Here is a 27,951-nt window from a genome sequence, read left to right on the forward strand (position 1 = left end):
ATTTCGTTGTACATTAATAATTGTTGAAGTATATCCTACCAAATAACACATATAAGTGTCCCACATTGAGAAAAGAAGAGCGAGTCAAACACTTTATAAGGCTAAGGGGATACTCCACTTATCACTATATGGTTTTGGGATGGAACCTCATTTAGACTTGTGAAGTGGACTCCCTCTATTGGTTTGCGGGCCCAGACCCGTATCTATTAACTATTACTAAAATGAAACATGCTTCTGGCATTATTAAGGGACACATGTCAACTTTCTATGAAAATTTACCCGCCTAAACTATTTTTGATATCTTCCCTTTTTTTTTTGCTTCAAATTTTCATGATTAAATAAATACAATACTTCTTTCAAAATAAATTGATGAAATTATGATTACACTATTTTTCAAATAAAGAATATTAACAACTATATTAAACAAATAGTAGCTATTTAATTCGTGCAACGCTTGGAACGGGTTTAACAATAATCTACGGGATAAATCAATCAAAACTCAACATGATTATATTTTGTTTTATATAATAAGTATATACTAAGAGTAATATAGTAGATTTTCTGATGAATAATGCCAAGATTTTAGATACATACAAGTTGAAAAAACATTCCAATGATGTAATTATAGCATATGGCTTTAGGAGAAGAAAAAAAAAAAAGTAAAATTATTAGATGGTCCATCACTACTAGTACAATCAATCCTTTTATTTTCGTTTTTTTCGTGCTCATCTAAGACGACTACCTAGAATCATTCAAATCAATTGCATGTGAATTTTAAACAATACAAAGTATAAGATTTACGAGTAGAGATAGATTTCAACAATCAGTTTAATTTGAAGTAACTCCACACACATCAATACATCATAATATGTACATAAAAAGTACCAAAACACAATCACATATAAGTACTTATTTACGAGCCCAAATAATACGTAGTGTTATCTTAGAACCGTTTTTTAAAAAATAAAATAGCACAAACCAAGTGATGTCCTCATGAATAAAATTCACAGTTAACTATGGTAAGTAGAGATGGCATTGGATCGGATTTGGATCGGGTGGAGCTTCACCCGCATCCATCCATTATTTCAATTGCTCCATCTACATCCATCTGTCACCTGCTTCACCCATTATCCATATCCATCCATCCATCATCCACGGATGAAACGTGTGGAGCGGAGGACTAACGGATGAATAATTAAAGTGAAAAAAATCCACATAAACTCTAATTTTCGATTATTTATACAATAAATTTCTATTTTATAATAAAAAAGAAAAGTATAACAACGTATTCTTTAAAAAAAAATTAACTTGCAAGAGTTGCAACACAAAAATAAGTAATTTTCTTGCAATTTTTTTTTTATTATTTAAAATTTATAAATAAAAAATTAAATATATGTTAAATGCGTGGGTGGATGGTTAACGGGTGAAGTAAGTATCATCCATATTTGATCCGATCTGATCCATCACTCGCTTCTCATCCATTTAAAATAGATTTTCATCCATTTCATTTGAAACGGGTGGAGTAGATTAACGGATATCCATTTAGTATTGCCATCGTTAATGATATGCATCATACATTCATAGTTTCATACTACAATAAAATACGAAAGTCACAAGATTACCTCACACAATCGCAACTGAAATTAAAAATCTCACGCAATCGCAACTGAAATTAAAAATACAGATTAGAGTAGTGTTAACATCAAACAACTCATTATAGCGAGGATGTCTGTGTTCTGAAAATAGAAAATACAACTCAATAGCCGTTTTTGTTAGACGATAACAGCAAACAAACAAAATTAGACACTTGGCACGGCCCCTCCTTACTGCTTCTCACGCTATACGGCACTATTTCTATTTCTTCTGCATTCCCAGATTTCTTAAAGTCTTTCTACTTTTCCCTTCTCCTTATTTCTCTCTATAGGGTTCTCAGATCTTCTTCTTTCCCATTATTTTTGGAATATTTCTTTTTGATTGAATTTTAATTAATTGATTATATTTAGAGTGAAAGATGTCAAAGACTGGAGCTTTTGATCTCGCTAGTGGCGTTGGCGGAAAGATCGAGAAAGATGATGTCTTCTCCGCCGTTGACAAGTAATTTCTCTTTCTATCTTCTACTGCATTGTTATAATTATTCGGAATTCGAATCTGTGACCTAACCCTCTTTCTTTGCCACTTAAAACTAGAAACTTTTGTGAATATGATGAAGGGGAGATAGATTATGGTAGTTGAATACTTGAATTGAGTATTGGGGTCCACTAATTGAGCAATGAAAAAAAGAGAAATAACTCACGTGATATCTGAATTTATGAACCCCCAACTAACAAAACTTGCTCTATTGAATTTATGATGTTTGATTTACTATTTCAGTATTTGTCAATTGTCATAATTGTTGGTGTTGTTGATGATGGTCAATTCAAGGATGTTTGTTGGGTTAGATCCATACTTTTATTATGTAAGCAAAAATCTAAGTGTTTTTCTCCACATGTGTTTGTTGTGCCCACCTCATGCTCTGTGTCTCAGTGTCGTAATTCGTGACCTACGGAGTTATCGTGGGACTTATCGATTATTTACTTGCCACTTTTTATTTTAATTTGTTGAGGAATTCTACTTGCACAATCTAAGTGTTTTTCTCCTCATTGAGGAATTAATAAGTCAACGGTTATAAAATGAGTACATTTTGTGTGAGTAGTTATTGTTCACTCAGCATGGTTTACTACATGTTTAGAGCTTTACCTTTGTACGTATCGAAATGATAAACTTGTGAAGAACATGGGAAATTTGTAATTTCAGATCAAACTGTTCATGACGAAGCTTATTATTGCCAATGATGTTAAAGTAGTTAATATGAACAGTATATAATTGTATGCAACAGATGCAATCTAGTTTTTGTCGTATTATGATTTCTACTACAGTTGAAGTAATTGTTTTTCTTTTTCTGTTTACACTTTTCTTGAATCTGCTACTGTAATGAAAGCCAACGCAAACCGTTTACCAATGTCGTCTCTTGAAAGTTCTGACTTTGTGATGCAATATTTTACATATGTAATCTTGATATCTTCTTCTATATTTAGAATATTCGTTCTGTTTGTGATCCCTCAGCGTCAAGTAATTAGTATACTTTTCTTGCTTCAGGTATGAGAAATACCATGTCTACTATGGAGGTGAAGAAGAAGAAAGAAAATCTAACTACACTGATATGGTAATGAACACTAAAATTGCACCTGTTGTAGATTGGTTTGGGGCTTCTAGTTTGGTGGTTGATTGTTTTTGCGTCATCTAGTCCTACATTTGTTTTGGTGTTGCCAACTTCCACTGACTTGCTCTAAGTATTGATTATCAAATATATCATCAAATGGAACATGCTAGTGTCCAAGTACATGATAGGGAACATGTCATTGTGTAGAAGTATCTTTGCTACTTAGGTATGAACGTATGAAGTATGGATTGTATCTTACTGTGGCAAAATGAAACTTGAGTGGTTCATCCAGTTAGAGAGAGAATGTGCAAGTTTGGGTACAATCTTGTGTGGTGAGAAATATATAGCCCCAATTCCAATTTCAATGTAAACGTCTCTAGTGTTGAAATAACTTTATTAGTTTAATTTATTTTCAACTTGATCTATTCTGTTTTGAAGGTCTAAGCTTCGCTATTCTATTGTCATATGTATTTGTGTAGATAAAACCAATTTATATTTGGGATTGGCCATAAGTTAGTTTCATTTTCCTTGGGTGAAGGATACAATAAGCATTGCTTCATACTATAATGCTGGCTTTATAAATTAATTTGATTGCTTCTGAGGATGTATGCTTCTCTGTTAGGCTGGATAAGTATTCTAGTAATGATTACTGAGCATGAACTTTAGCTTGCACTGCATTATGTAATTATATTATTCTGACTATATCTCAATTCCAAGTTTTGCACTCCATAGAATCTAAATTTTGTATTCGTCTTAACTGGTGATTTGGTGAATGATGATCACAGAATCTTTGTCGAGGCTTGATTGTAATGTTTTTTTACATAATTACTTTTTTTTTTTTTTTAATATCTGATTGAGCTATTAATCTTGGTGTACTCTAATGACAGGTCAACAAGTATTATGATCTGGTGACTAGTTTCTATGAGTTTGGCTGGGGAGAGTCCTTTCATTTTGCTCACAGGTTTGCCTTTATTCTTTTAATAATCTTTTTATTTTTTTAATTACAACTGCTAGCATGTTTCTCCTGCTTTTACCTTTTATAAGAATGAAATTGCATGTACTTTTATGCTTACAGATGGAATGGGGAATCTCTTCGTGAAAGCATCAAACGCCACGAGCACTTCCTTGCTTTGCAACTAGAACTGAAGCCTGGTCATAAGGTTTTTTTTTTCTCCTTCCTTTTGGGATGTATGGTGGGCTAGTATTCACACTGAGAATTAATCCCAATGTTTTTTCTGAATTTGGGTGTTTGGATTTTCCTCAGGTGTTAGATGTGGGATGTGGTATTGGAGGGCCTCTCAGGGAAATTTCTAGATTCAGGTATGCCCTTTGGCATGCAACCTTTCATGTTCACTGTTCTAAATTTTATATTCTTGCTCTTTAGCTCTAAAGTCTTTGTTAATATGCCTCTTTGGGGAATACTATCTGTTTGCATTGTGTATCTGTACTTTTTCCAAGTACAGTTGTTGTATTCATGTTGGTATTCTGTAAAATGTTCTGAGTTTTCAGTGTGGTACATGTTATTCTGTAATATTTGAGTAATAATATCGCTGCTGAACCAATCAACCTGGCGTCATCGTAAGTGTTGTGCAGTACCTGCTAGTAGTGTTGGTTACAATATCATGTCTGGTATAAAGCTAATGTTTTGAAAATCCTGCCCTTTTCATTCTTTTGGATTTTTTTTTTTTGTCGGAGATCTGAATTGTTGAATATTTGTCAGCTCGACATCTGTGACAGGGTTGAACAATAATGAATATCAAATTACTAGGGGGAAGGTATGATCCCACTCTGTCTTTTGGTGCTCTTTACCTCTCTTGTTTCTATTTCTGCATTAGGTGAATATGTTTCCGAATTTTTCACGCCAGCATCATTTCCTTTTTCTGTTAATTGTTGGATACGCTTTTATGCTTGTTTACTGATTGAGCCTTCACTGCATGACAGGAACTGAATCGGATTGCAGGGGTTGACAAGACATGTAATTTTATCAAAGTAAGGTTTAACCACATTATGGAGGTTTAACTTCAGCAAATGTAGCTTTAAAGTTTATAGAGATATGGATAACCTCTAAATCACTTGCATCTTTAAATCATTGTTTTCAGGCTGATTTCATGAAAATGCCAATGCCCGACAATTCATTTGATGCTGTTTATGCCATTGAGGCAACATGTCATGCACCAGATGCTGTATGTTGTACAATAATCTCCTTTCTTTCTCAACTATTTATAAGCTGAGACTATTTATACTCACATGTATGTTATTTCATTTCTGTTGACGAAAGGTCGGGTGCTATAAAGAGATATACAGAGTGTTAAAGCCTGGGCAACATTTTGCTGCATACGAGTGGTGCATGACAGATGCCTTTGATCCCGATAACCAAGATCACCAGAAAATCAAGGTTGTTACTGAAACAACAGTATCTGATTATGCTTTCTAGTGGTCATTATTATATGCAATTGTTGTGGATGATTAATATCTTAAAATTTGGTATTTTTGTTGGCAATTTGACAAGTTCAGTCAGAAATTGAGCTTGGTGACGGGCTTCCAGACATCAGATCAACTAGACAGTGCCTTGATGCTCTAAAGAAGGCAGGATTTGAGGTCTGCAGTTATGGATATCTCATTGTTTTATTTTTGCTCAACCTCCATTCATTCTTTATGTTCTAAAGTTGTGAATTATTGTTATTTAAGGTCATTTGGGAGAGAGATCTTGCACCTGATTCACCAGTTCCTTGGTACTTGCCTTTGGATACAAATCACTTTTCTTTTAGTAGCTTCCGTCTAACTTCTGTTGGACGTTTCTGCACGAGAAACCTGGTAAGATTAGCATGCTAAAAATTGTTAGTACTTCGAGTTTGCTATACCGGCTATCCACAGAGCACAATTCTTAACTATCTTGTCTTTCTTTTCTAGGTCAAGTCTCTAGAATACGTCGGACTTGCTCCAAAGGGGAGTTTAAGAGTTCAATCTTTTCTTGAAAAGGCTGCTGAAGGGCTTGTTGAGGGTGGAAGGTTAGTAACATAATTTTGCTAAATAAGGCTCATTTGATTACCTTCAACAGCTATATACTGTAAATGCCAATTTAATTTTTTTTGAAGATGTTATGTTCCTTCCAGGAAAATATTGTGAATCATCATTATCATTCATATAGTATCTTACTTGACTCTTTACTGGAAATTTTCAGGAGAGAGATCTTCACTCCTATGTACTTTTTTGTGGCACGGAAGCCCTTGTCACCTAGCGAGTAACTTTAAACACATGGACTGTTTCGGATTAAAAGCTATGCAGCGGTCGAGGGACATCTGGTTGGTGAAACTTCCATTGTGACCAATAGAACAAGCTTCAATGCAGTCTTGTGTGTCGCTCGGATGCAATTTAGTACATCTTAACCTCATCCAAAATGTTGCAAGCTATTTACATCTTAACCTCTTGTTTACCTATTTAGCAGATCTTTTTTCACCTTGTGTCCTTGCAATTTTCAAATTCGTCAACATTTTGGTTTGGATCATCACCTGTTAATGTGTAATTTGGCAGAAATTTGCTGCATTTTCACTCTTTCTAATTTACTAGTTCAGTTATCTTTGAATTTGTCTTCTTTAGCTGTGAAACTTGTTCCGTGACGCGTAAATGATGCGGGCCATGTAAATGATGCTGATGCATGTTCTCGCCTGTGTAATGCATGCACTAATGTGTATGAACTGTCTATTAGCCTGTTAGGTGCGGATGCAAGGTAGGAATATGCTATGTGGGGCTACATACTAGTAGATATGGGAAAATGTATTCTTCACCATTTTCCATTCCTTGTTTAAAATAATATTCATCTTTTTTCATATGAAAAGTAATTTATTTCGCACTTGACATTTTAGAGTCGAAAAATCAAAATCCTTATTTTTGAAATGTTAACAACTACTACGTATTATGTATTAATTATAATGATTAAATAAGATTAATATTACTCTATATACTAAAAAGATGTTTCTTCAAAAAAAAAAAAAAATACTAAAAAGATGATGTCAAATTTTGGTTTTAGAGACTGTGAAAAGGCAACTGCAAACTTGATTTTATAACAATTAACTAAAGGGTGGAGTTGTAGACTGACACTTTATTTTAGATCCGCAAAATAACAAGTGCTTATATCTTACACTTTATTCCAGTTAACCTTTCATTTTAAAAAAAATTAATTACAATACAAATCTTGCAAATTGCTGTACTTTGTAGACTTGTACTTTTAAGTGGATGGTGGACAATTTGTCTGATTTACAATTTTATCCGTTGATTGTGTCTCCTTTCTCTCATACCCATGAACGTGGGGGATATTCTTTCCACACAAGTTGGATGTCTTGCTTAGTCTCATGACCCAGTCATTCCAGCTAAATGGAATTGCTCCACGATTATGTGTCATGCTCATACCCGATAGATTTGGTTTAGAGCACTATTAATGGTGAGCTAAAAATTTGCTCATGGGCATTTTAGGTGGGCATAAAATTTGCTCATGCATTACAATGGTGAGCAAATGAGAAAAAGCCAAAAAATGCTCATGAGCATTTCTAAAAATGCCCAAGACTTGAGCATTTTTTAAGATGAATAATGCTCTGGTGGGCCCCACAATTTGCAATGGTTATATTTTTTGTAATACAAATTCTGAAATAAATATTTATTAAAAAAAAAAATTAAAATTACCAACGGTCATAAAATTTAATCCTCTATAAATAGACATGCATTTTTGTATATTTTGGTATAATTTCATAAATACCATAAATCCTCCATATTCTTTATTTTAACGATAAAAACGACACAAATAAAATAAAAAAATAAAAAAAAAAAGTTACACAAATTTAGAATAGTTTTTATTTATTTGGAGTAATATTGTTAAAATATAAATGAAATTAATAAATAAAGAAGTGTTGTGTAGAAAAGAGAAAGTAATGGTGGTGTATTGAAAAAGTAAGAGAAAGAGAGTAGTGGGCAAACATTTTTTTTGCTCACCATTGGGAGAGAAATTGTGAAAAAAACTTGTGATTTGTTGAGAGAGAAAGTGAGTAGAGAGACAATGGGTGAACATTTTTTTTTGCTCATCATTGAGAGTGTTCTTAGGTTAAGTCTAAGGGTTGTAATTCCTTTACGATCATCTCCATTTGTAACTTATATTCATATTGCTCTTAAATTTCACTCGGACTAAAATATAAAATGTGTAGCCCGTAAACCACAATCTTATTGAAACGGGGGAGTATGTAACGGCACTCCAAATCTAACTCGTATATTTTTGGTAAGGTGTGTAATTCAGAGGGACAAAACCCGGTTGTTACGTAATACGGAGTAAATCATTAACACAATTTTAAAATAATCTTTAGGGGTTAGAACCTCCTCTAAAAATGGATTTGGTCCATATGTCACATCATCCCAATACTCCGTATTTAAAATGAGATTACCTTGAAGCATCTTCTACTAGTCACCTTTCGTAGAAGAAACGAATTTATTCACATAACATGTCGTATTTATTTCACCCAATTTACAGATTGCTTCGTAATATTCAAAATATTACAGATTAATCTACTAATTGAAGACATCAATCACATCATACAAATTTTTATTTGTCTGAATATTTATGAGTTGGTCGAAATTGAAAGAAAAAAAAAATTGAAAAAAAAACACTGCATTAAACTTAATAAGCAACCATAATATCAAAATAAAACGACGAACAATCCACAACCATCAAACCAATCAATCCTCAAAACAACCCACCAAAATAACAAAAACTGAAACTAAAACAATTTTTTTTTTCATGATAAAAATGCCCTAAAATTAGTATAATCCCAAATTTTTGAAGGGAAATAAAAAAAATCAACAGATAGTATAAAGGATCAAATCCTTGGTATAATCAACCCCAGAAGAACTCCCATTGCAACCAACAGAGCCGCCGTCTTGCGTCGGAAACTGGTGGATTCCGGGGGAGGAATTGTTCGGCGGAGGATGATAATACATCCGGGCAGTTTGCGGGCAGTGGGAATGAAAACGGGCAGCAATTCTGACCCCAATATCCAACAACTCTGAATATTTGCTCATTTTTGTTACAGGGTTCTTCTAAATTTAATTCTCTCTCTCCTATTTTTACTGGAAATGAATCGAAGTTCTTGAGAAGAGAGAAAATAAATGAATAAATAATTGAAATGGAAGAAAATTTAGAAGACGTCAAACATAGGAGATCCCATAAAAAAATGGGAGTTGTGGTGGTTTGGAATGAGGAAGGAGGAGTAGTGGTTATTTATAGGTGATTTTTTTAGGGGTTTCATTTTCTATGTTCTTTCCTAGGTTATGGGCCGGGCCCAATTTGATATTTTATAAAAAAGTAATTTGAATTAATAGTTGCTGTGTTTGGGTCAAATCAATGAATTGCGTTGAATTAGGCAATAAAATGGGGAGAATGGAAGTAGCATTGAAGATACACAGGGAAAGAATCGCGTTTGTGCTGTTCGAGATGCGCGAATCGTTGCGGCGTTTGGTAGCCACTAATTCGCGGTTACCTAATTGTTGGACTACCCTTTTTTTTTTTTTTGAAAGAGTTGGACTACCCTTTTTATTCGTTTCTAGACCTTTGTTACCTTTTGTTGCTTTGTAGAAATATGGAATTTTATACATGCCCCAATGTTTGTGTAAATAACAAATATCACCTCTTAGTAATTTTTTTAGGGTAAATTTAAGTTTCTCTCTAAAATAAATTTGTTAATATATCTCATTTCACAATCTAATCCTTTTCTTTTATTTTAAATGATAAAACGAAAATAATAAAGTGGCACAGAAATCAATGTATAAAGTTGTGAGAGAAGATAAGCTAAAATGTTAATCTCTGAGATTAACCGGGGCTCCCTCATTTTTTTTTAATATCTTTTATATTTTTTTATCGGTTTTTTCACCAAATACCACTGAGTTTTAACCTAATTCACCAAATACCACCAACATTTTTCAAATTCACTATATAACATTCAATATTATGAAAATATCACAACACGTCATTTCTATTAACTCAGTTAGTCATTAATATTAACTACGCTACATGACAGCTTGTAATTGGTTTTTATTAATATTATTTATTTAATTAGTTAGATTTAGAAAAATCATTTTAAAAAAATAAAAATAAAACACTGCCAGTACAAGCCTCCGTCGCCCCCGTTGACAACAATCCTCACCCAGCCACTTCCCGGCTGGCTGGTGACCATCCCCCTCCCCTGACGACAACAACCCCGACCCCAACCATCACCTTAACCGAAATCCCCAGCCATCACCGTCGCCAAATTCAACCCTTCTCTGTCTTTCCACCTTAGCCGAAAACCCAACCCAACCCCGAAATCCCTTCGCCGGCAACCCAAACCCTCTCCAACAAGTCGCCGCCGCCCAACTTGTCGAAAACCACCACCACGAAACCCCCAAACACTAAAATCAAAACCCTAGATTTTGGTTTTAAGATTTCGGCGTACGTGGTGGTTCAGTGGGGTGGAGATGGCATCGGGACGGGACGAATTTGTTCGCCGACGCAGGTCGGGGGAGGGCGGTTTGGCGTCGGCCGGTGTTTAGGGGAAGGTTTTTCAAGGGAGGTAGGGGGTTTTTCGAGGTGATGCTAGCATGGTGGTTAAGGGAGGGTTTTTCGAGGGAGTTACGAGCAACCGGGCACGGCGGTTCAGGGGAAGGGAAGGAGCGTCGGCGGGGGTTTTGGTCGGATTCCGTGCCGGCGAGGGGGTTCTGGTCCTCCGTGCTGGCGAGGTGTTGGTGGTGGTTGTTTTTTTTTTGGATTTTTTGATGATTAATTAAATAATTATTTTTAAATTAAATAATTTGGAAGGGAACCAATCACAAGCTGCCACATGGCATTATTAGCCTTAATGACTAATGTTGTTAACGTCCATTAGTCATTAATGGCATGTTGTGATATTTTCATAAACCTGAATGTTATACGGTGAATTTGAAAAATGTTGGTGATATTTCATGAATTATGTTAAAATTCAATGGTATTTGGTGAAAAACTGTTTTTTAATTTTATTTATCATCCTTTTCTTGTATTGTCTACTAATTGTACGGAGGTTGATCTAAGATGGGTTTTGGTCCAAGAAAGCTTTTCATGTTACCTATCAAAAAAAAAAAAAAAAAAAAAAAAAAAAAAAAAAAAAGTAATGTAGATCGAATGTGTATCAAATGAGATAGGTGTGAAGATTCTAGGGCTATTTTACTCTTTATAACAAGTTTTGCACGTTTGAGCTTGATATATCTACCTTGTATTCAACTCAATTGATCATTGTCAAGTCTTTCAACTAAGCAAATGTGCAATAACGTTAAATAAAGTGGAAATTGGTGTTTTTGATGAATATGCCTCCATAACCATAAGGAATAGGTGATGAGTGGTTTTTACAGCCCATCATAATCATAATGTTTCTTATTATAGTTCAGTTTAAGTTATGAGTTGTACCTCATGTCTAGTCAACATCTCCTTGCCTTGGTTAGGATTAGCCTATGGTTGAACCCACTCGCTACATGTTGTGTTGTAGATAAATCTTACAAAGTCGGTCCACACACAACCCAAGCTTATATTCCATAGAATTGTACTTCCATAATTAAGCCAAAGCAACGTGTTAGATCGTGTCATATCATGCTTGTTTAAAAAAGCGTAGTCTAAGATAACCCACAGACCGACACACACAATAACATGCCATGCCGTGTTATGGTTTGGTCCGGCCCACTGCCACAGTAATAGACCAATTAGTGGATACTGGACCGGGATCCAGTCACCAATTTATGATCTTTCTACTAAACGACGCCCATCGTTCACCTCCTCCCTCTCTCTCCTTCAAGTAAAAATCTCTTGAACATTCAATTGCAGAGTATGGTTTATCCATGGGATTGATTAAACCACAACAGTGGCACCTACTGCACAATTTGGCTCCAAATTCATTGAATTTATGCTATGAAGATGAATTCTGAGGAAATTGCAGTGCACTTCCTATAATCAAGGTGAGTGAGGAAGATGACATACAGGAGCAGGGTAAAATTGAATCTAATTAACAGGTTATTATAATTTTATTCAGTTTCAATTTCTTGCAAACCCCAATTTCTGATTGTTGACTTCATATATACTTGTATTTGTTAAATTTGCTAAATTTGAATTCTTTATCACTATATATTAATTCCTGTTGAATTGGAGTTGTTTTTGTTGGTTTAATTCTGGTGGTTTGTAATTTATGTATAAATATTATTACAAATATATGTATAAATTCTGGTGGTTTTTGTAATTTATGAGCAATATATGTATAAATATTTATTTGATCATAGTATAAAACTGAATTACCTAATTTACAAAATTCAAAACTTGCAGTTAACTTACGTGCGCTCCAAGAATTCATCAAAACAAACCTGTTTCTTCAACCCATCAATCAGTTTAATGGATAAAGTACTTGTAGATTCCCTAAATTTCAACTGGTTGTCATCTTCATTTATGCCTTCTACCTGTTCGAAGAAATGCTTCAATGAAAAAAAGCCAGGAATAGGAAAAAACCCATCTGGGTTTCGTGTTGCTGCAAAGAAGACCAATGTAGTGGTGTCAAAGGGGCTTCAGAAGCGCCAGAAAAAGGAACTATCAAAGATGTTGTGGACTGAGGCAGCCATTAAAGCCATTGAGAGTAAAGCCGGGTCGAAAAAGTATAAGAATTTGTGGCCAAAAGCTGTCTTGGAGGCTTTAGATGATGCTATTCAGCTGAACAATTGGGAGTCTGCTCTCAAGGTCAGTTGGTGTTTTCTTGGTTATTCTTGCTTTGCTGAATTTCGAGTATTATGCAGCTATTAAGGAACTTAGCACTTAGTAAAGGACCAACCTAACTCATCCTTTCGTACTCTATCTAATTATATGTTTTCTGCAAATCATGTCTAACAAAGACACTATCCTAGATATTTGGCTTGCTTCGCAAACAGCATTGGTATAAACCAAGATGTCAAACATACACAAAGCTTTTGATGATGCTCGGAAAATGTAGGAAGGCGGAGCAAGCTGGTTTGCTTTTTGAGGTGATGTTGTCTGATGGGCTTCAGCCTACTGTTGATGTTTTCAGTGCATTGGTAAATGCTTATGGAATGTGTGGCCTCTTTGACCAAGCATTTTCAACCATTGATGACATGAAATCTGTGTACGACTGTAAACCTAATGTTTATACATATACAATACTACTAAGCTGCTGCATTAAGCATCACCGTCTTGATCTTGTTAGTCAGATTCTTGCCGAGATGACTTATTTGGGAATTGAATGCAGTTCAATTACATATAACACTGTAATAGATGGTTATGGAAAGGCTGAAATGTTTGAAATGATGGAGAACGTATTATCTGACATGATTGATAGTGGTACATGCCATCCAGATGTTTTCACAATGAACTCATTCATTTCAGCTTATGGGAATTGTGGGCAAATAGAGAAGATGGAGAGGTCGTATGAAGAGTTTCAGTTAATGGGGATAAGCCCAGATGTGAGGACCTTTAACATCTTAATAAGGTCGTATGGGAGAGCACGCATGTATCAGAAAATGGAGTCAATTCTGGATTTCATGAAAAATAGGTTCTTCTCCCCGACTATCGTGACTCTCAATACAGTGATAGATATATATGGACGAGCTGGTGATATTGAGAAGATGGATAAATTTTTCCTGAAAATGAAACATCAGGGGATGAAACCTAACACCATAACCTATTGCTCACTTGTTAACGCTTATAGTAAAGCTGGGAAGCTGTTCAAAGTGGATTCAATTCTTAGGCAAGTTGAGAACTCCAATGCAGTTTTGGACACTCCATTCTTTAATTGCGTCATCAGTGCCTATGGAAGGGCTGGCGATGTTGATAAAATGAGTAAGGTATTCTCGGAAATGACTGATAAAAACTGTGAGCCAGATTATGTAACCTTTGCTACCATGGTTCAAGCATACGATGCTAAGGGGATGAGTGAAGTTGCAGAACATTTAGAGGCAAAGATGCTGTCCACAGAAACCTGCTCAGGTCTGTCTTTATCTTTATATTTAAATCATTTGGGCCATGCCATACCATATATGAAGTACTCTGTATGATCTTACTTTTTGACAGAAACTTCTTGAATTGAGATTCACTTTGTTTTGATGTCAGAACCTAAGCTGCTTGGGTGCTAGTTCATTTTTCTGTGTTACTTCCTTGTGATAATGACCACTATCACTGCAAGAAATGAAAGATTGGAGGCCTATGTGACAGCTAGCTGTTGTTGATATGGTTATGGTAAAATTCTCCTTGTTTCAGTTTTTTTTTTTTTGCTATAGCTAATACGAGTAGTAATATAGTATGCACTCTGCGTTTATTACTTGCGTTAAAGATTTCTAATGGTAACAACAAGCTGTGGGGAATGACATTCAGTGCCTTAACAAATTTTTCTATCACTGTATTTTGTCGAAACAATTCTTTGACCTTCAACTTCACCATTCTGTTTCCTCCCTCACCAACCAACCTTTCATCGTTTTCACTGCTATGAAAGGTTGCCGAAAATGCCTTACTTATTAGATCTTAATTCACCTGACTCTCCGCGGCTTGCTATATTGCACTTCCCAAACCTTTTTGTGGTTATGTAATAGACTAAGGAACAGCAATTGTAAAATAAGGAATTCAAGTAATAAAGATGGAAGCTTTCGGTTGTTTGATTGATTTCTAGCAAAATAATAAGATAGTGGCTTTAGGCCACAACTCTCTCAAGGCAACTTTAGGCTGCTAATCTCTCAAAGTGTTTCTTACAATGCTCACATAACTACTACTGAATAAATTAGCCTCTTATATACTAAGGCACTACTACAAAATAACCTAGCTTCCAATTAAGGTGTTTGTCCTGTATTATTGCAATACAGAACATCAGAACATCAGAGGACAAGGTGCCACTCCCCCATAGTGGAACATTAATGAGGCTCGTCTTCTTCTGCCCTGTCATTGTTGCCGTTGGCTGCTTTCTCTGCTTTCCCTCTTCTTGTGTAGACCTTGAGTGCAGGCTGTGGTTGGTTTATCACAGGTTACGATTGTAATTATGGCAGTCTCAGGTGTTTAGAGTTCGTCGGTTCTTGCTATGGTTTGCTATGCCTTAAGTCCTCTTATTTGATTAAGTGTAATACCAATAATATAAAGTACTCCACAAGTCCACAATTATTCTAAATCCTTTCACCGGAAGATCCTCTTTTAACATCTCAACTGATCTTCCTATAAGAACGTGTACCGGGTTTGGTTATGACAGTTTAAAGGATGATTTCAAACTTTTTGTTGTTGATTATTATTGGAAACCACATGATAAATATTGTAAGGCTAAGGTCTACAGCATCAAGGCCAATTCTTGGAGATGCATTGATGAGACCACCACGTATCTTGTTGATCCACAAATCTACCTTCCCAATCGGCGTTCAACTTGACAACAATTCAATGCACTGGCTGTGTATGTCTCCATCTAGGAAAAGGGGTATTATTTTTTTGCTTCAATCATGAGAACGAACAGTGGGCTACTGATGTACCATTGCAATTGCCCAATTTGGATGATTGTAGTCGCGTTTTGCATATTGTGTTGTTTCTTTGGGTATTCTCGATGGTTATTTGTGTTTTCCTCTTGACAGTGACATTTAATCAATCAATCAAAGCCTTAATCCCATAAGTGGTGTCAGCTACATAAACCAAAAGTGATTATTCCGTATAGTCATCCACAAAAATCTTTCTCTTCCACCCCTTACGATCAAATACTTCATTCTCATGCAAATCCATATGCTTCATATCCTTTCTTCCAACCAAGACATTTTCGGTCTCCCTCTTCCTCATTTAACCACTCCACTCTTTGTACCGGTGCACCCTTAGATTTCCGTGTTACATGCTCGAATCAACGCTGACGATTTTCCCTTAGTTTGTTTGCAATGCCTACAACACCTACTTTCTTGCGAATAATCTCATTTCTAATTCTATCTCTTAGAGTGGCCCAACACATCTATCTTAACATTCACATTTCCGTAACTTCCATCTTTTTAATGTGCTCATCCTTAGAAGCCTAACATTTTGTACCATGGAGCAACACTGGTCTTATGACAATGAAATTAAATAAACAAAATAACTCATCCATAAATACATAAACTGTGAAAAAAATTTATCATATTGAAAATGTAATCAATTATTTAGAACCAATCAAAATCAATAAAATATATTTTAGAATCAATACAATTTTTATAATACTTCCTCCGTTTCTTTTTAGTTGATACTTTCTTTAGTTACGTTTGCCACTATACAGATTCAACCATTAATATCTTTAATTACAGATAAGCAAAAATTATGAAAATTTAAATTTTGAAAATATTTATTGTAATAAATCTAACAAGATTCTACATGACTATATTTTTCATTATGTAGCACAAAATATGGTTAAAAGCGAATGTGTGAATGGTGCTTAAGTCAAAACTTGTCAACTAAAAAAAATGGAGGTAGTAGATACTAACCAAAAACATGTAATAAAATATATATGTCAAATCTTACTCATCCCTTCAATTTTGTTTGTTACACCGAAATCTCTTTCATTCTTGGGGAAATTTTGACTTAATGAGTTTTTAAATTCAAATTATAGTCATGTACTATTCCCTCCGTCCCATAATATAGTTTCCGTTTTCTTATTTTGTAGATCCAAAATTTTGTTCCTGTTTCTATTTTTGGATAGTATGTAAAGACCATTATACTCTCAATTTTTAACTTTATTCATTGTATTTCCTAATTTATCCTTGAATTTTGCACGTGCCTATACTTTTTTCCACTTTCTCTCTCTAACTTTTGTTACTTTTTACTTTTATTAATGTACTTCATCCACTATCTTCTCCTATTTCTTAAATATCGTGAAAAAACACAAACAAGAGCTCCACTCCCACCGTTTTATAATGTTAACCCCATATAGAATCAATCACATAAAATAAGAAAAGAAGAATATTTGAAATCTAACATTAAAGTACAAAATAATTCATAATTAGTTTACTTTATTTAATTTTTTGATTTTTTTTTTTGAAAGCATAAGTCATAATTGCATAATTCAAGGTAGATATTTCCTTACTTAGATTCATGTCATCAATCCACAACCAATTAATTCCAAAAAAAATAAGTTAAAAATGGAATATATTCAATATAGGTATATTTTTTTTAAAACGCCTAAAATAGTATATGAGACTAACATTATGAAACGGAAGGAGTATTATAGGACGGAGGGAGTACATACAATGTATATGTTAATTCGGACTAATTTTTATATAATTTTGTAAGTTAGGATATTTAAAGATTTGGTGATATATTTTGTCGTTGTAAATAATGACGAATCTTGTAAAAAATCGGCTACTCCATATTTTAGGAGTTACTTTAGAAAGGTATTAACTCTTATTAAGTGTCAAATATGTTTAATCATGGCAACTTTGTATTTAAATTATATATTAGTAAAATATATTATCGAGTTGTTCACGATGAGCCTATCAACTCGAGTAAGAGCTTACTCAACTCATGCTCGTGAACATCTCGAGTAGAGCCAATTCGATTCGAGTTTTGACTGAGCTTTGATCGTGTCGAGTTCAAGTTATTCGCGAGCTACTCAACTCCATTAGCACCCATGTGTATGTCATCTAAATTGTTTTTTTAAAAAAAAAATGAAAAAAGTTTATTATTGATTTGTTATAGATTTAGGATAATAATTTCCTTCTAGGTTTTTCTTTTTGGCAACATAGATATTATTTTAGGATAATATTTGTCGGAATCATTTGTGGTAGATTCCGAATATATTTTTTATACTTTGTATCCTTATCGTATTATGTTTTCTAAAGTGATTAGGACTAATATTATAAACGTTATTTATATTGATTAATGGTAACTTAGGTTTTAGATCCAAAATTTTTAATTTTTTTCAATCAAATTGTGATAACTCCTATATTGGTTAATTGATCCATTGTACATTTCATAAAATCTAACAATTATAATTACTCGTCAAGGGTTTGATTAACACAGAAGCGGTATATTTCAGAATCGTTATAAAAAAAAATGGTTGAATTACGACTTGCACAAGGAATCCTTTTGAAGATAATTGAATCGATCCAGATTGTGTCGATGAGGATGTCTACTTTGCGTGTTCAGCCTTTAAACGCGAGACTCGTATCCTGCTGAGAGCAGAGAGTTTCGAACAATTCAGGTGTGATCGGAATAGTTTGATGATGGTAAAGTATAATGACATTGTAAAGATGCTTAATAAGTTTACTGCTAATGATGAAATCATCAGTATTAACGATGATGATGGAGATGATAATAAGGTTACTTTTATGTTTGAGACTCCGAGTAAGTTTCCATCTTTTTCTTTATACTTACAATACCTCTAACCTCTTATAACCAAGATGATTATTTAACCATTTAAGCCAATCAATTATCAACTATATTAATAATACGTAAAAAAAAATGATATAAGTGCAAACCATAAGGTTCAATTAAGAAAAGGTACTTAAAGAATAACTCAATTTTGGTTTTATAATAACAATTTCAGTTTTGAAAAGCCTTTAAAAAATTTATCGATGCTACGTTTACAACAGTAGCAACATGGGCCAACTCCCGGGCTACTCAGTAGTTAATTTATTAATGTATGATTCTTTGTTTTGACATTATTGACAGACCAAGATAAAATTGCATATGGCGAAGCTGATCAATGCGTTTGGGCCCTTTGATTTGGGTTGGGTCGATGATGTGCCATTGGATGCCATTGTTAGGATGCCTTCAGCTGAATTTTTCAGAATATGAATATTTGACTAAATTTGGCTGCGGCGGTATGTAATTAATATTTATTTATTCAATTCCAAAGTATATTAGAATTGTATTGATCATGAGTGATGGTATTTTGCAGTTAATTCTAAGATATTACCCCCGCGATATTTTATAATGAAAGTGAGCACATAGACGAGGTAGTTGAGGTACGTATGTATATTCGCTAGAATTGATTGTACAATGAATTGAATTGAACATGGTTCGGGTGTTTAACATAATTAATGTATGCAATGGTACGCTGGAGACGCGGAAATAATAGAGATGAATAACGTAATGTCGGAAACGTATGATCTCAAATGTTTAACCAAAGCAACAGCCCTCTCTAACACTATCACACTCCGCTTGGTTGCAGGAAAAATCGCTGTTGCCGATTTCCATATTGCTGCCATGGGTTATGCCTGCTTTAACTTTAAACCTTGGAAATACCATGGTTCCCATTAATTAGCTAGGATTTTTATTTAATTCTTGTTTCCTTTTCGTTAATAATAAGCCATACATATGTTATCTACAACGATTATCAAGATTCATTAGACACATATTTTGAGAATTAACACAACTTTTATAATCTAAACAATTAATTTTAATTTAAGCATAGTGAAGCACGTACAACTCAATCTTCACCGCTTCAATGTCCTTCGATGTTTTTGCATCTTTCACTTTGAATAATGTTCTTAAATATTACAATGTTTGTTTATTATTGCATTTGCTTCTATGTATTGGTAAGCTTAAAATATACTATGTGCTTCTTATATTAGTTATATATGTACATGTTTAATTGTCTTATTAGTACTATAAAGCATATTGTACAACTCAATTTATATGATAAATAAAATCTTTAGTTCGTGCAAATGTTGCTAGTAGGTCTAATTTTTCATCCCCTTGTATATTAGACAAATGTTGCTTATACATTTTAAAATGCAAAAGGTCGCAAGTTGTGACAAAAAAATGTTTCACAATTCTACATGGTGGATGACATGTACATGAATGGACAATGATGTGGCATATAAGTGAATGAAAAAGAATAAAATTACAATCTTTCTACGTAGTATAACTTTATACTAAAGGCAAATAAATTACATGCTACTGGAGGCCAATTATTTTTTAAACAAACACGACATATGATATAGTAATAACGATCAAGATAAGATAGACTTTGAGGGAAAAGGTCCAAGACATACATATTCATCACAACCCCTAATTGTAACACCCTAGAAATTCCTTTCCTTTACAATACCTCTTTTGCTCTTTTTAAAATACGAAATAGAAAATTCTAAGACATTACCGCCACCGTGAAAATGGCTAAGGCAATTATCAAAGACACACAGCGGAAGATTTTCTTTAAAAAACTAATCAAAACAAATCAACTTAAAAAGTCAAACCAACGAAAGTATAACCAAGCCAAAGTCAAACGAAGTCAACCTACAACTTGGAACTATTGTAGGCCCTTATTAAAACCGAAATAAGACTTAAAACCTTTGTGTTAGTCTCACTAACAAAATATATAATATTTAAAGTACTAAATCACATCACATTCTTATGGAAAATAAGCATGATTTGCTTTTCACTTATGCCCATCATGAATATGCTTCATCACCTGAAAAGCTTTTCTTTACTTTGTCCCCACTACTCGCCATTAGAAATGGGTCGTCGTAGAGCCAAGATAAAGATAAGGCCAAACAAACATACACACACAATCAACAATGCTGAGTACATAAGCGTAAACATAACACACTAACCTGCTTTCATCCTATCATCACACAACTTGTTGCACCTGTTTACAAGCATACAACATACAACATAACCAACCAACAAATTACTAGGTTTCTTATTTAGCTTGATTACGCATCGAATGGGTTTCCCCCTAACCTGCCCCAATAAAGGGATACTAACACGGGAGCTAACCGTGCCAATATAAAAAGAATCACTCGTAAGTGGCGGAATTCCTGCGCATAATGAAAAGGAATATACAGCGTCTTGTACTCCCAGTAGAAGTTATGGTCAAATATAAAGTCGCATAACTCCCCCCATATGTTCATACTCAAGGTATATATGTACGTTCCCAGAGTTTTGATGCGTAATCTCTTTCACTTTGCGTTGTTTACATATTTTTAGACTTTTTGATGACTCTCAAACCATAACACAATCAATCATTATAAATCATTCAAGCAATCAAACACCATTTAATTCTTGCATAGTTAGTGACCACTTAAATTAAATGTTGAATCCTTTTTAAACTACCTCGGTGTTAGATAACACCTTAAGCGCATAAAGCACCACAAATCCTATCCCTCGGTATTTAGAACAACTTAAGTGCACTAGGCACCAAAATAAAATTTAATCCTCGTGTACATAGACACTTAAATAGCTTCTTTCTCATGCTTATAGCATCAATAAAAATAATATGAACCATAATAAAATTCTCTTTCAATATTCCAAATTCAATTAAACATTTAGTTTAATTAAGCATGCTCTCAATCATGCCAATAATAAAATGGTTCATATTCAACATGCCAACATAATTAATTCCGATCATCAATTCACCACAAATAAATCATACTTTACAAATCAATCACCAACATCAATCCAATCAACAATTCCAACCAATACCTATTATGATACTACCTTGGAATTATTTAATCAAAGTCTAGCATGGTTTTATACACTTAAACAATTACCGAGTACGCGAACGCACCTCGAATATGATCTCAAAATCGCCACGACTACATGAAATTACTCACTTGGAAATCTCCTACAACCCAAAATTACAAAGAGACATTAATACCTATTCAATATAAATTTTCAGCAATATATACACTCTTTAAATCACTTATAAACCCTCTAAAACAAACTGACAATTAATTTGAAACCCCTACTTTTATTCCCAATTAATGGGTAAATAAAAATCCTTTCAAGAAACATAATTCCAACCTTTATATAAAAATTCCAATTTTTTAAAAACATGTTAAATTTGCTGTAATTATGTTTAAAAACACCTATTTCAATAATATTAAGGAAATTTTGGATTTTAACACCTTACAAAAGGCTGAAAATGTTTTTTAACACCCCCAAAAAAAAAACTTTTATTTTAACACCTCCCAAAGATATAAAACTTGGAAGTTAACACCAAAATCCATCTTCCGTTAACAGAACTGTTAGTGGGGCCCACCCCAACGGATATATTTTTAAAAGATCTGTATATAAGAACCATTCTTCCACGATTCTTGCACGATATATAAGAACCATTCTTGCACGATTCTCCCCCAATGAACGAAATCGTTGTTCTTATTGAATAGCAGCAGCGCATTGCATTGTTGCACGATACTTGAAACAATTCTTGCACGATTCTTCCACGATTTTTGAGAAGAGGAACAGATTGAAGCTGCTGAAACAGGTGAGTGCGGTCAATTGTTCGGTTGTTTGGTAATTATGGTTTAAATTCTCTTCAATTATTATTTGCAATTGTTTCGTACTCGGATTAATGGTTGGATTATGTTATGTACGCATCTAAATGCCCAATTGCGAAATTAGGGTTCGTCAGAAATTGAATTTGGGGCTTTTCGTATTATGAAATTAAAAATGAATTTTGTTGCTGTCAATGTTAATTCGTTAGTGTACAAATCTGTAAATGTGACTGTCGATCTAAAATTGATGCAGATTATGTCGTTTGTTAGCTCTTCCCCTCCTGAGGCCAGAAAATGTAAGTGTGGTGTGCCAATGGCCAAGCTCACTAGCTGGACAAGGGAGAATCCAGGCAGGAAGTTCATATCATGTAAGTTTTATGACCCAATAACAGAAACAAGGGGTTGCAAAGCTTTCGAATGGGTTGATCAACCTAATGGAACAGATTGGCAAACAGGGGTTATCAACAACCTGTTGTTGGATAAGAAGCTGCTAAAGGGTGAAGTTAATGAATTGAAAAGGGAAGTTGATGAAATCAGTGGCCAAAGGAGGTGCCTACTTAATGAAGTTGATAATTTGAAGATGAGATGCAAGGCCTTGAACGCTGACAGGAAGAGAATGAACAGGGAGTGCAATGAAGGGAAGGTGTCTTCAATCAGCTGTTTTGGTTGGGTGGGCATGGCCATTTGTATAGGTTTGTCAATGGGTGTAGTTTTCCTAATGGCTAGGGGTGTGTAATAGTAAGCTGTATTAAGTAGTTATAATTTCTTGTAATGACTTGAAGTGTTATAAATATGTCTTTTAATCAACCTATTTATGCCTTGTCTAAGTTGTTAAATTGAGAATGTTTAAACATTGGAAAAGGATTTAAACATGTGAAACATTAAAACATGGGAAATATGTGAAACACTAAGATAGTTCAAGTACAGGTTGACAAAAGAACCTTACTTCAACATGTTTCAATGGCAATCAAAGCCATGCAACCATTACAATTCAATATCTAATTGTTCAAATTTGTTAAGGGAAGCCACTAAAAAACTAGCAAGTTACATAACCAGTCATGAGTACATAATAAAAGTTTGAAATTGTTCAACAGACATAATGTTTGATATCCAGCATGAGTACATCACTGAGTAAGGTTGTTGAGGGATTGCAGCCTGGCCCTTGTTACAACACATGTGGCTGTTGTAGGCTGACTTGAGGAAGACCTTGTCTTTCTTTTTGGTTGGCTTGAGGCAGGATGACTTGAGGCAGGCTGACTTGAGGAAGGCTGACTTGAGGATGGCTGAGCTGAGGAATGCTGAGCTGAGGAAGACTGTGGCTGTGGGCGCTTGCTGAATGGCAGACAACCTTCTTGCTCTTGAGGAAACTTTTTGTTTCCTATGCTGTTTGGTCCAGCCCCAATTGCACTCTATGACATGCATATCAAAATAAAAAGTCAATGGAAAAAACACATACATATATAAAACAAAGGGGGAGTTGGTGTAATGCTTGTGTTACCTTTTTAGCAGCCCTAATCTCTTTCTTCTTCCTCTCCTCCACCATCCAAGGAGTGTTCAGTGGGGGTCTGCCTGCTGACTTTATCAGCTCTGTAGCTGGTGCAGCAGGTACTTTGCAAGTCTTGGCATAATGCCTAAATCCCTCACAGTTGCTGCATTGCTTCTTCCTCTTGGTACTTGCCTGACCACCTGAAGAAGAACATTCTCCTGGCTCAAGCTTCCTTTTTTTGCTCTTTGGTCTCCCAGGTTGCACCTTAACAGAAGGGGGTAGTGGTTCCCTCATTCTGACTCTCTCCCAGTGCTTTGGGCCAGGCATTGGTTGGACAGCTGGTTCATAAGCAGACCTGTATGTGTCCATGGTATAGTATGGGTCAACAACAGCCTCTATGTCACCCCTCATATCCAATATGCAGGCATAAGCATGAACACATGGAATGCCAGTGAGTTCCCAATGGTAACATGTGCAGGTCTCCTTGTCCAAATCAACCAACACCTGGTCATCCTTCAGCTGCACCTCAAATGTATTCCCTCTGGATGGCTGCACCACACAGGACCTAGCCACAAAGTCTATCCTCCCCAGAACATGCCTCACATATGGCACTAAGTTGTGTGTAACTGTTTTTGAATCCTCCCACTTTTCATTATTCCTGTTCATAATATACCTCCTCATCCATTCCATTTGGGTGAGGATAGGTTTATCTCTGGCAGGCCTAATGACTGCATTGAAAGTCTCACACATGTTGTTCAACAACATGTTGGACTTGCAGTTTGGTGTGAATGCATGTCTAGACCAATGGTGGGGAGGAATGTTGATTAAATACTCATATGCCTCTTCATCGAGGAATTTGATAGACTCCATGGCAATTTCATGCTCAAACTGACATATAAAAGCATTCCAAAAATCACACCAAGCATATACAAGCTAACCAATATAAAAACACACCAACAGTCATATAAAAGCATAGGCTAGCTTCAACAATCAATAAACTTACAATGGTGGTGGCCCTAGCTGCTCTCCAAAACAGCTCCTTAAAGGTTGATCCAGTGAAGTTGAGCTTGAAGTTAGCCCAAATATGCCTCACACAAAACCTTTGCTCAGCTTTGGGAATAACATCAGCCATTGCTTTAATCAAACCCTACCAAATGCAGACAAAAGTATAATCATCAGTCAATCACATACATACACATGAAAACTTAGAAATTGAACCTAAATAGTTAAGAGGGAAACAGAAGCATTACCTTTTGCCTGTCAGACATGATGGTCAGCCCAGCTCCTTGATCATGTGTGAACATTGACATAAGGGATTCCAAGAACCAACCCCAAGTTTCCTGGTTTTCAATCTCCACTGTGGCCCAAGCTAGAGGAAACAAGTTGTTATTCCCATCCTTAGCAACTGCCACCAGAATTTGCCCAGGAAAGGCACCCTTGAGGTGACAACCATCCAACCCTATTAAAGGCCTACAACCCTTTGCAAATCCATCTCTCAATGGCCTTAAACAGATGAACATCCTCATGAACAATGGTGGCTCTGGCCTGTCAATACCATCAACAACAACATTGCACCCTGAACCAGGGTTGTACTTCATCACAGCTTTCCCATAATCCCACACCCTAGCATACTGCTCCCTAGCTGAACCAAATATCAGTAGTTTTGCCCTACACCTAGCTAGCCATGCCTTATAGTAACTCACATCAACTCCTAAATCATTCAAAATCCTAGCCCTAATCTCCTTAATTCTCCAACCAGGGTTACTCCTAAACTCTTCTAAATACCTCTCTGCTATGTATTCAGCAGTAAGCATCTTGTTCTTCTTTACTCTGAAGCAGGAATGGTCTAAATTCAAGGTTTTGATTTGCCAAGTTTGCTGCTTAACAAGTTTTGATGCAAACACCTTGAACTGACACTTTACCCCCCCCACACATGTACAAGCAGGCATTCTACAAGTGTAGCTATTGAACTCACAGCCACATCTATATCTACACTGAACTGTAACCCTTGTACTGTCATTATGCAAGTAGTAGAACTCATACCTGTTTTGAATGGCATGAAGTCTTAAGGCCCTCCTCAAGACTGAAGCATTACTGAATTTCTGATTTAACTTCAACTTGATTGGGTTGTCAAAGTCCACATCAGCATTAAACCAAGGAGCATAGTCCTGTTCCTCATCAGATCCACACAAACTCCTTGAATCATCTGAATCAGCATCACTTTCTGGATTCACCTTCGGTTTTCCAACATCCAAATCATTTCTCAACTCTACTCTCTTATCTTTGCCAACCCTGTCATCTACTGCACTCTCCAAACCTTTCCTAAGGCTCTTGTTCACTTTGGCCAAGATCTCCTTTGACCCTTCAATATACCATTCCTCATCCCCTTCATCAAATTCTTCTTCACCAGGTTCCCAATCTTGTCCCTCATCACTCAAATCTGAACTTGAATAACCAGATCCTTCACATCCATCATCCTTTTCTTCATCAAACCTCAACACTTTAGCATTAGCTGAGGCTTTCCTAGGTGGACTCTCCTCCCTTTGTTCAGTTTCTGTCTTCTTAAACCTAGGGCTCCTCCTAATAGTCGATGTATTTGAACTTTCTACCTTCTTATCCTTTTTTTTTGTCTTTGCAGGATTGGGTTGGGCCTCTTGTATGGGCTTACTAGGAGCTTCTGTTGTTACAAAAACCTCAACATACCCCTCTTCATTTACTGTCTCCAAAAGGCCCTTAACCTCTTCACTGTTAACTAGTTCCCTTTTCCCAGTGTTAAAGGTTTTCCCCTTCTGCCTATACCAACAGCTGTAATGCATAGGCACATCCATATCACCATTAACAAAACCATGAATTGCAGCTGTTCTAATCAAATGCACATCCAACTTAGATACTTGAACCTTCCTCTTCCAGTAACACCAACCACCACACCAACACAGCAGCTGCCTGTTTTTGGTTACTCTTTTAGGGACAAAAGCACCTCCCACTCTAAGGCAGATGTCAACCAAACTATCCTTGTCACCCATTATCTACCCACCAGTGAAAAACATATAAAACATATTAAAAGCCATGTAACTATACATGCACAATACGAATAAACAAATCCATCACAGCCACACAAACAAACACATAAAAAAATTGAAAATAAACATATACAAGCCAATGTAGGTGCTCAGTAACATAAATTAATCAACAAACCACACTTGCTAGTTTAATTAACAATAAACCACCTTAATTAATCTCTACTTTCAATTACGAAATCCAATTAACCTAAGTCGCATAGTCAGTTACAGAAATTGATTTATCAAGGCTTTCCTACTGTGGTCCCAAAATTTACCCTAATTACCCAATTATTGCAAGGTTTACAGCAATGAAGCACCAGTAATTGACGAAATTGCTATCAAAGGAGAGCAATTTTACCTTATTTTCTGTGAATTTCAAGCGGCTTTCGCACTTTTGTAGTTGAAGAAGATGATGAAGAAACCCTCCTGAGCTTATCTTCTCCAACGTTGACACCACCCTACACTCCACTTCTCAGCCAAGATCTCCTTTGGTTCAAAAGCGAAATCAATGAAGGTTCAGAAAGAATTCAATGCAGACGGTTGGTGCGAATTCAATGAAGAAAGAAGTTTCGTGTTTTGCTGGGTGAAAATTGAAGTTCAAGCCAATTTGTGGGACCCACGTTAAATTTCCGTGACGGAAATCGTTAACTGGTGTTAACTTCCAACTTTTATATTTTTGGGAGGTGTTAAAATAAAAGTTTTTTTTTGGGGGGTGTTAAAAACCATTTTCAGCCTTTTGTCAGGTGTTAAAATCCAATTTATCCTAATATTAATCATCTACAATCAAATTCCATCAATATACATTAATTTAGAAACCTAGGGTTTTTAATTTGGGGCTTTTTAACTTAAAAACTAAATCTGAAAATTATGTACATAATAATTATAATCAAACACCATAAAAATCATCACATAACCCAAAAATAATAATTGAATCAAGGCTAGATTAGGATTAAAACAAAAAGAATTTTTTTAAT

At 35.2% G+C, this 27,951-nt stretch overlaps 4 protein-coding genes across 6 annotated transcripts; 3 read left to right on the forward strand and 1 right to left on the reverse strand.

Moving 5' to 3' along the window:
* The first annotated feature begins 1,707 nt into the window (after positions 1 to 1,707).
* Positions 1,708 to 6,790, forward strand: LOC110702765 (cycloartenol-C-24-methyltransferase-like). Of its 2 annotated transcripts, XM_021880523.1 has the most exons (14): positions 1,708 to 1,885; positions 2,004 to 2,094; positions 3,136 to 3,202; positions 4,087 to 4,160; positions 4,275 to 4,359; positions 4,464 to 4,519; positions 4,920 to 4,974; positions 5,141 to 5,188; positions 5,299 to 5,382; positions 5,478 to 5,594; positions 5,714 to 5,797; positions 5,888 to 6,013; positions 6,110 to 6,207; positions 6,381 to 6,790. In XM_021880523.1, the coding sequence occupies exons 2-14, from the start codon at positions 2,012 to 2,014 to the stop codon at positions 6,442 to 6,444; spliced, it is 1,041 nt and encodes a 346-aa protein (XP_021736215.1). In that variant the 5' UTR covers positions 1,708 to 1,885; positions 2,004 to 2,011; the 3' UTR covers positions 6,445 to 6,790. The 2 variants fall into 2 exon arrangements, with proteins under 2 accessions (XP_021736215.1, XP_021736207.1); XM_021880515.1 differs by having other exon boundaries at positions 1,709 to 2,094.
* Positions 6,791 to 11,865: 5,075 nt separating this feature from the next.
* Positions 11,866 to 14,884, forward strand: LOC110702782 (pentatricopeptide repeat-containing protein At3g53170-like). 2 transcript variants are annotated; one of them, XM_021880531.1, is made up of 4 exons: positions 11,866 to 12,247; positions 12,555 to 12,959; positions 13,124 to 14,219; positions 14,343 to 14,884. In XM_021880531.1, the coding sequence occupies exons 2-4, from the start codon at positions 12,621 to 12,623 to the stop codon at positions 14,363 to 14,365; spliced, it is 1,458 nt and encodes a 485-aa protein (XP_021736223.1). In that variant the 5' UTR covers positions 11,866 to 12,247; positions 12,555 to 12,620; the 3' UTR covers positions 14,366 to 14,884. The 2 variants fall into 2 exon arrangements, with proteins under 2 accessions (XP_021736223.1, XP_021736228.1); XM_021880536.1 differs by having other exon boundaries at positions 11,866 to 12,193.
* A 7,224-nt stretch (positions 14,885 to 22,108) lies between these two features.
* LOC110702805 lies at positions 22,109 to 23,239 on the forward strand. The gene is made up of 2 exons (XM_021880554.1): positions 22,109 to 22,422; positions 22,686 to 23,239. The coding sequence occupies exon 2, from the start codon at positions 22,689 to 22,691 to the stop codon at positions 23,166 to 23,168; it is 480 nt and encodes a 159-aa protein (XP_021736246.1). The 5' UTR covers positions 22,109 to 22,422; positions 22,686 to 22,688; the 3' UTR covers positions 23,169 to 23,239.
* Positions 23,240 to 23,330: 91 nt separating this feature from the next.
* Positions 23,331 to 27,704, reverse strand: LOC110702797. Its single transcript, XM_021880547.1, has 4 exons — positions 25,169 to 27,704; positions 24,922 to 25,065; positions 23,931 to 24,806; positions 23,331 to 23,841 (listed from the first exon to the last, which is right to left on the reverse strand). Exons 1-4 carry the CDS (start codon positions 26,939 to 26,941, stop codon positions 23,557 to 23,559), a joined length of 3,078 nt encoding a protein of 1,025 aa, XP_021736239.1. The 5' UTR covers positions 26,942 to 27,704; the 3' UTR covers positions 23,331 to 23,556.
* Between the last annotated feature and the right edge of the window lie 247 nt (positions 27,705 to 27,951).

This window comes from Chenopodium quinoa, unplaced genomic scaffold, assembly GCF_001683475.1.
Source record: "Chenopodium quinoa cultivar QQ74 unplaced genomic scaffold, ASM168347v1, whole genome shotgun sequence".
NCBI lineage: Eukaryota > Viridiplantae > Streptophyta > Magnoliopsida > Caryophyllales > Amaranthaceae > Chenopodium > Chenopodium quinoa.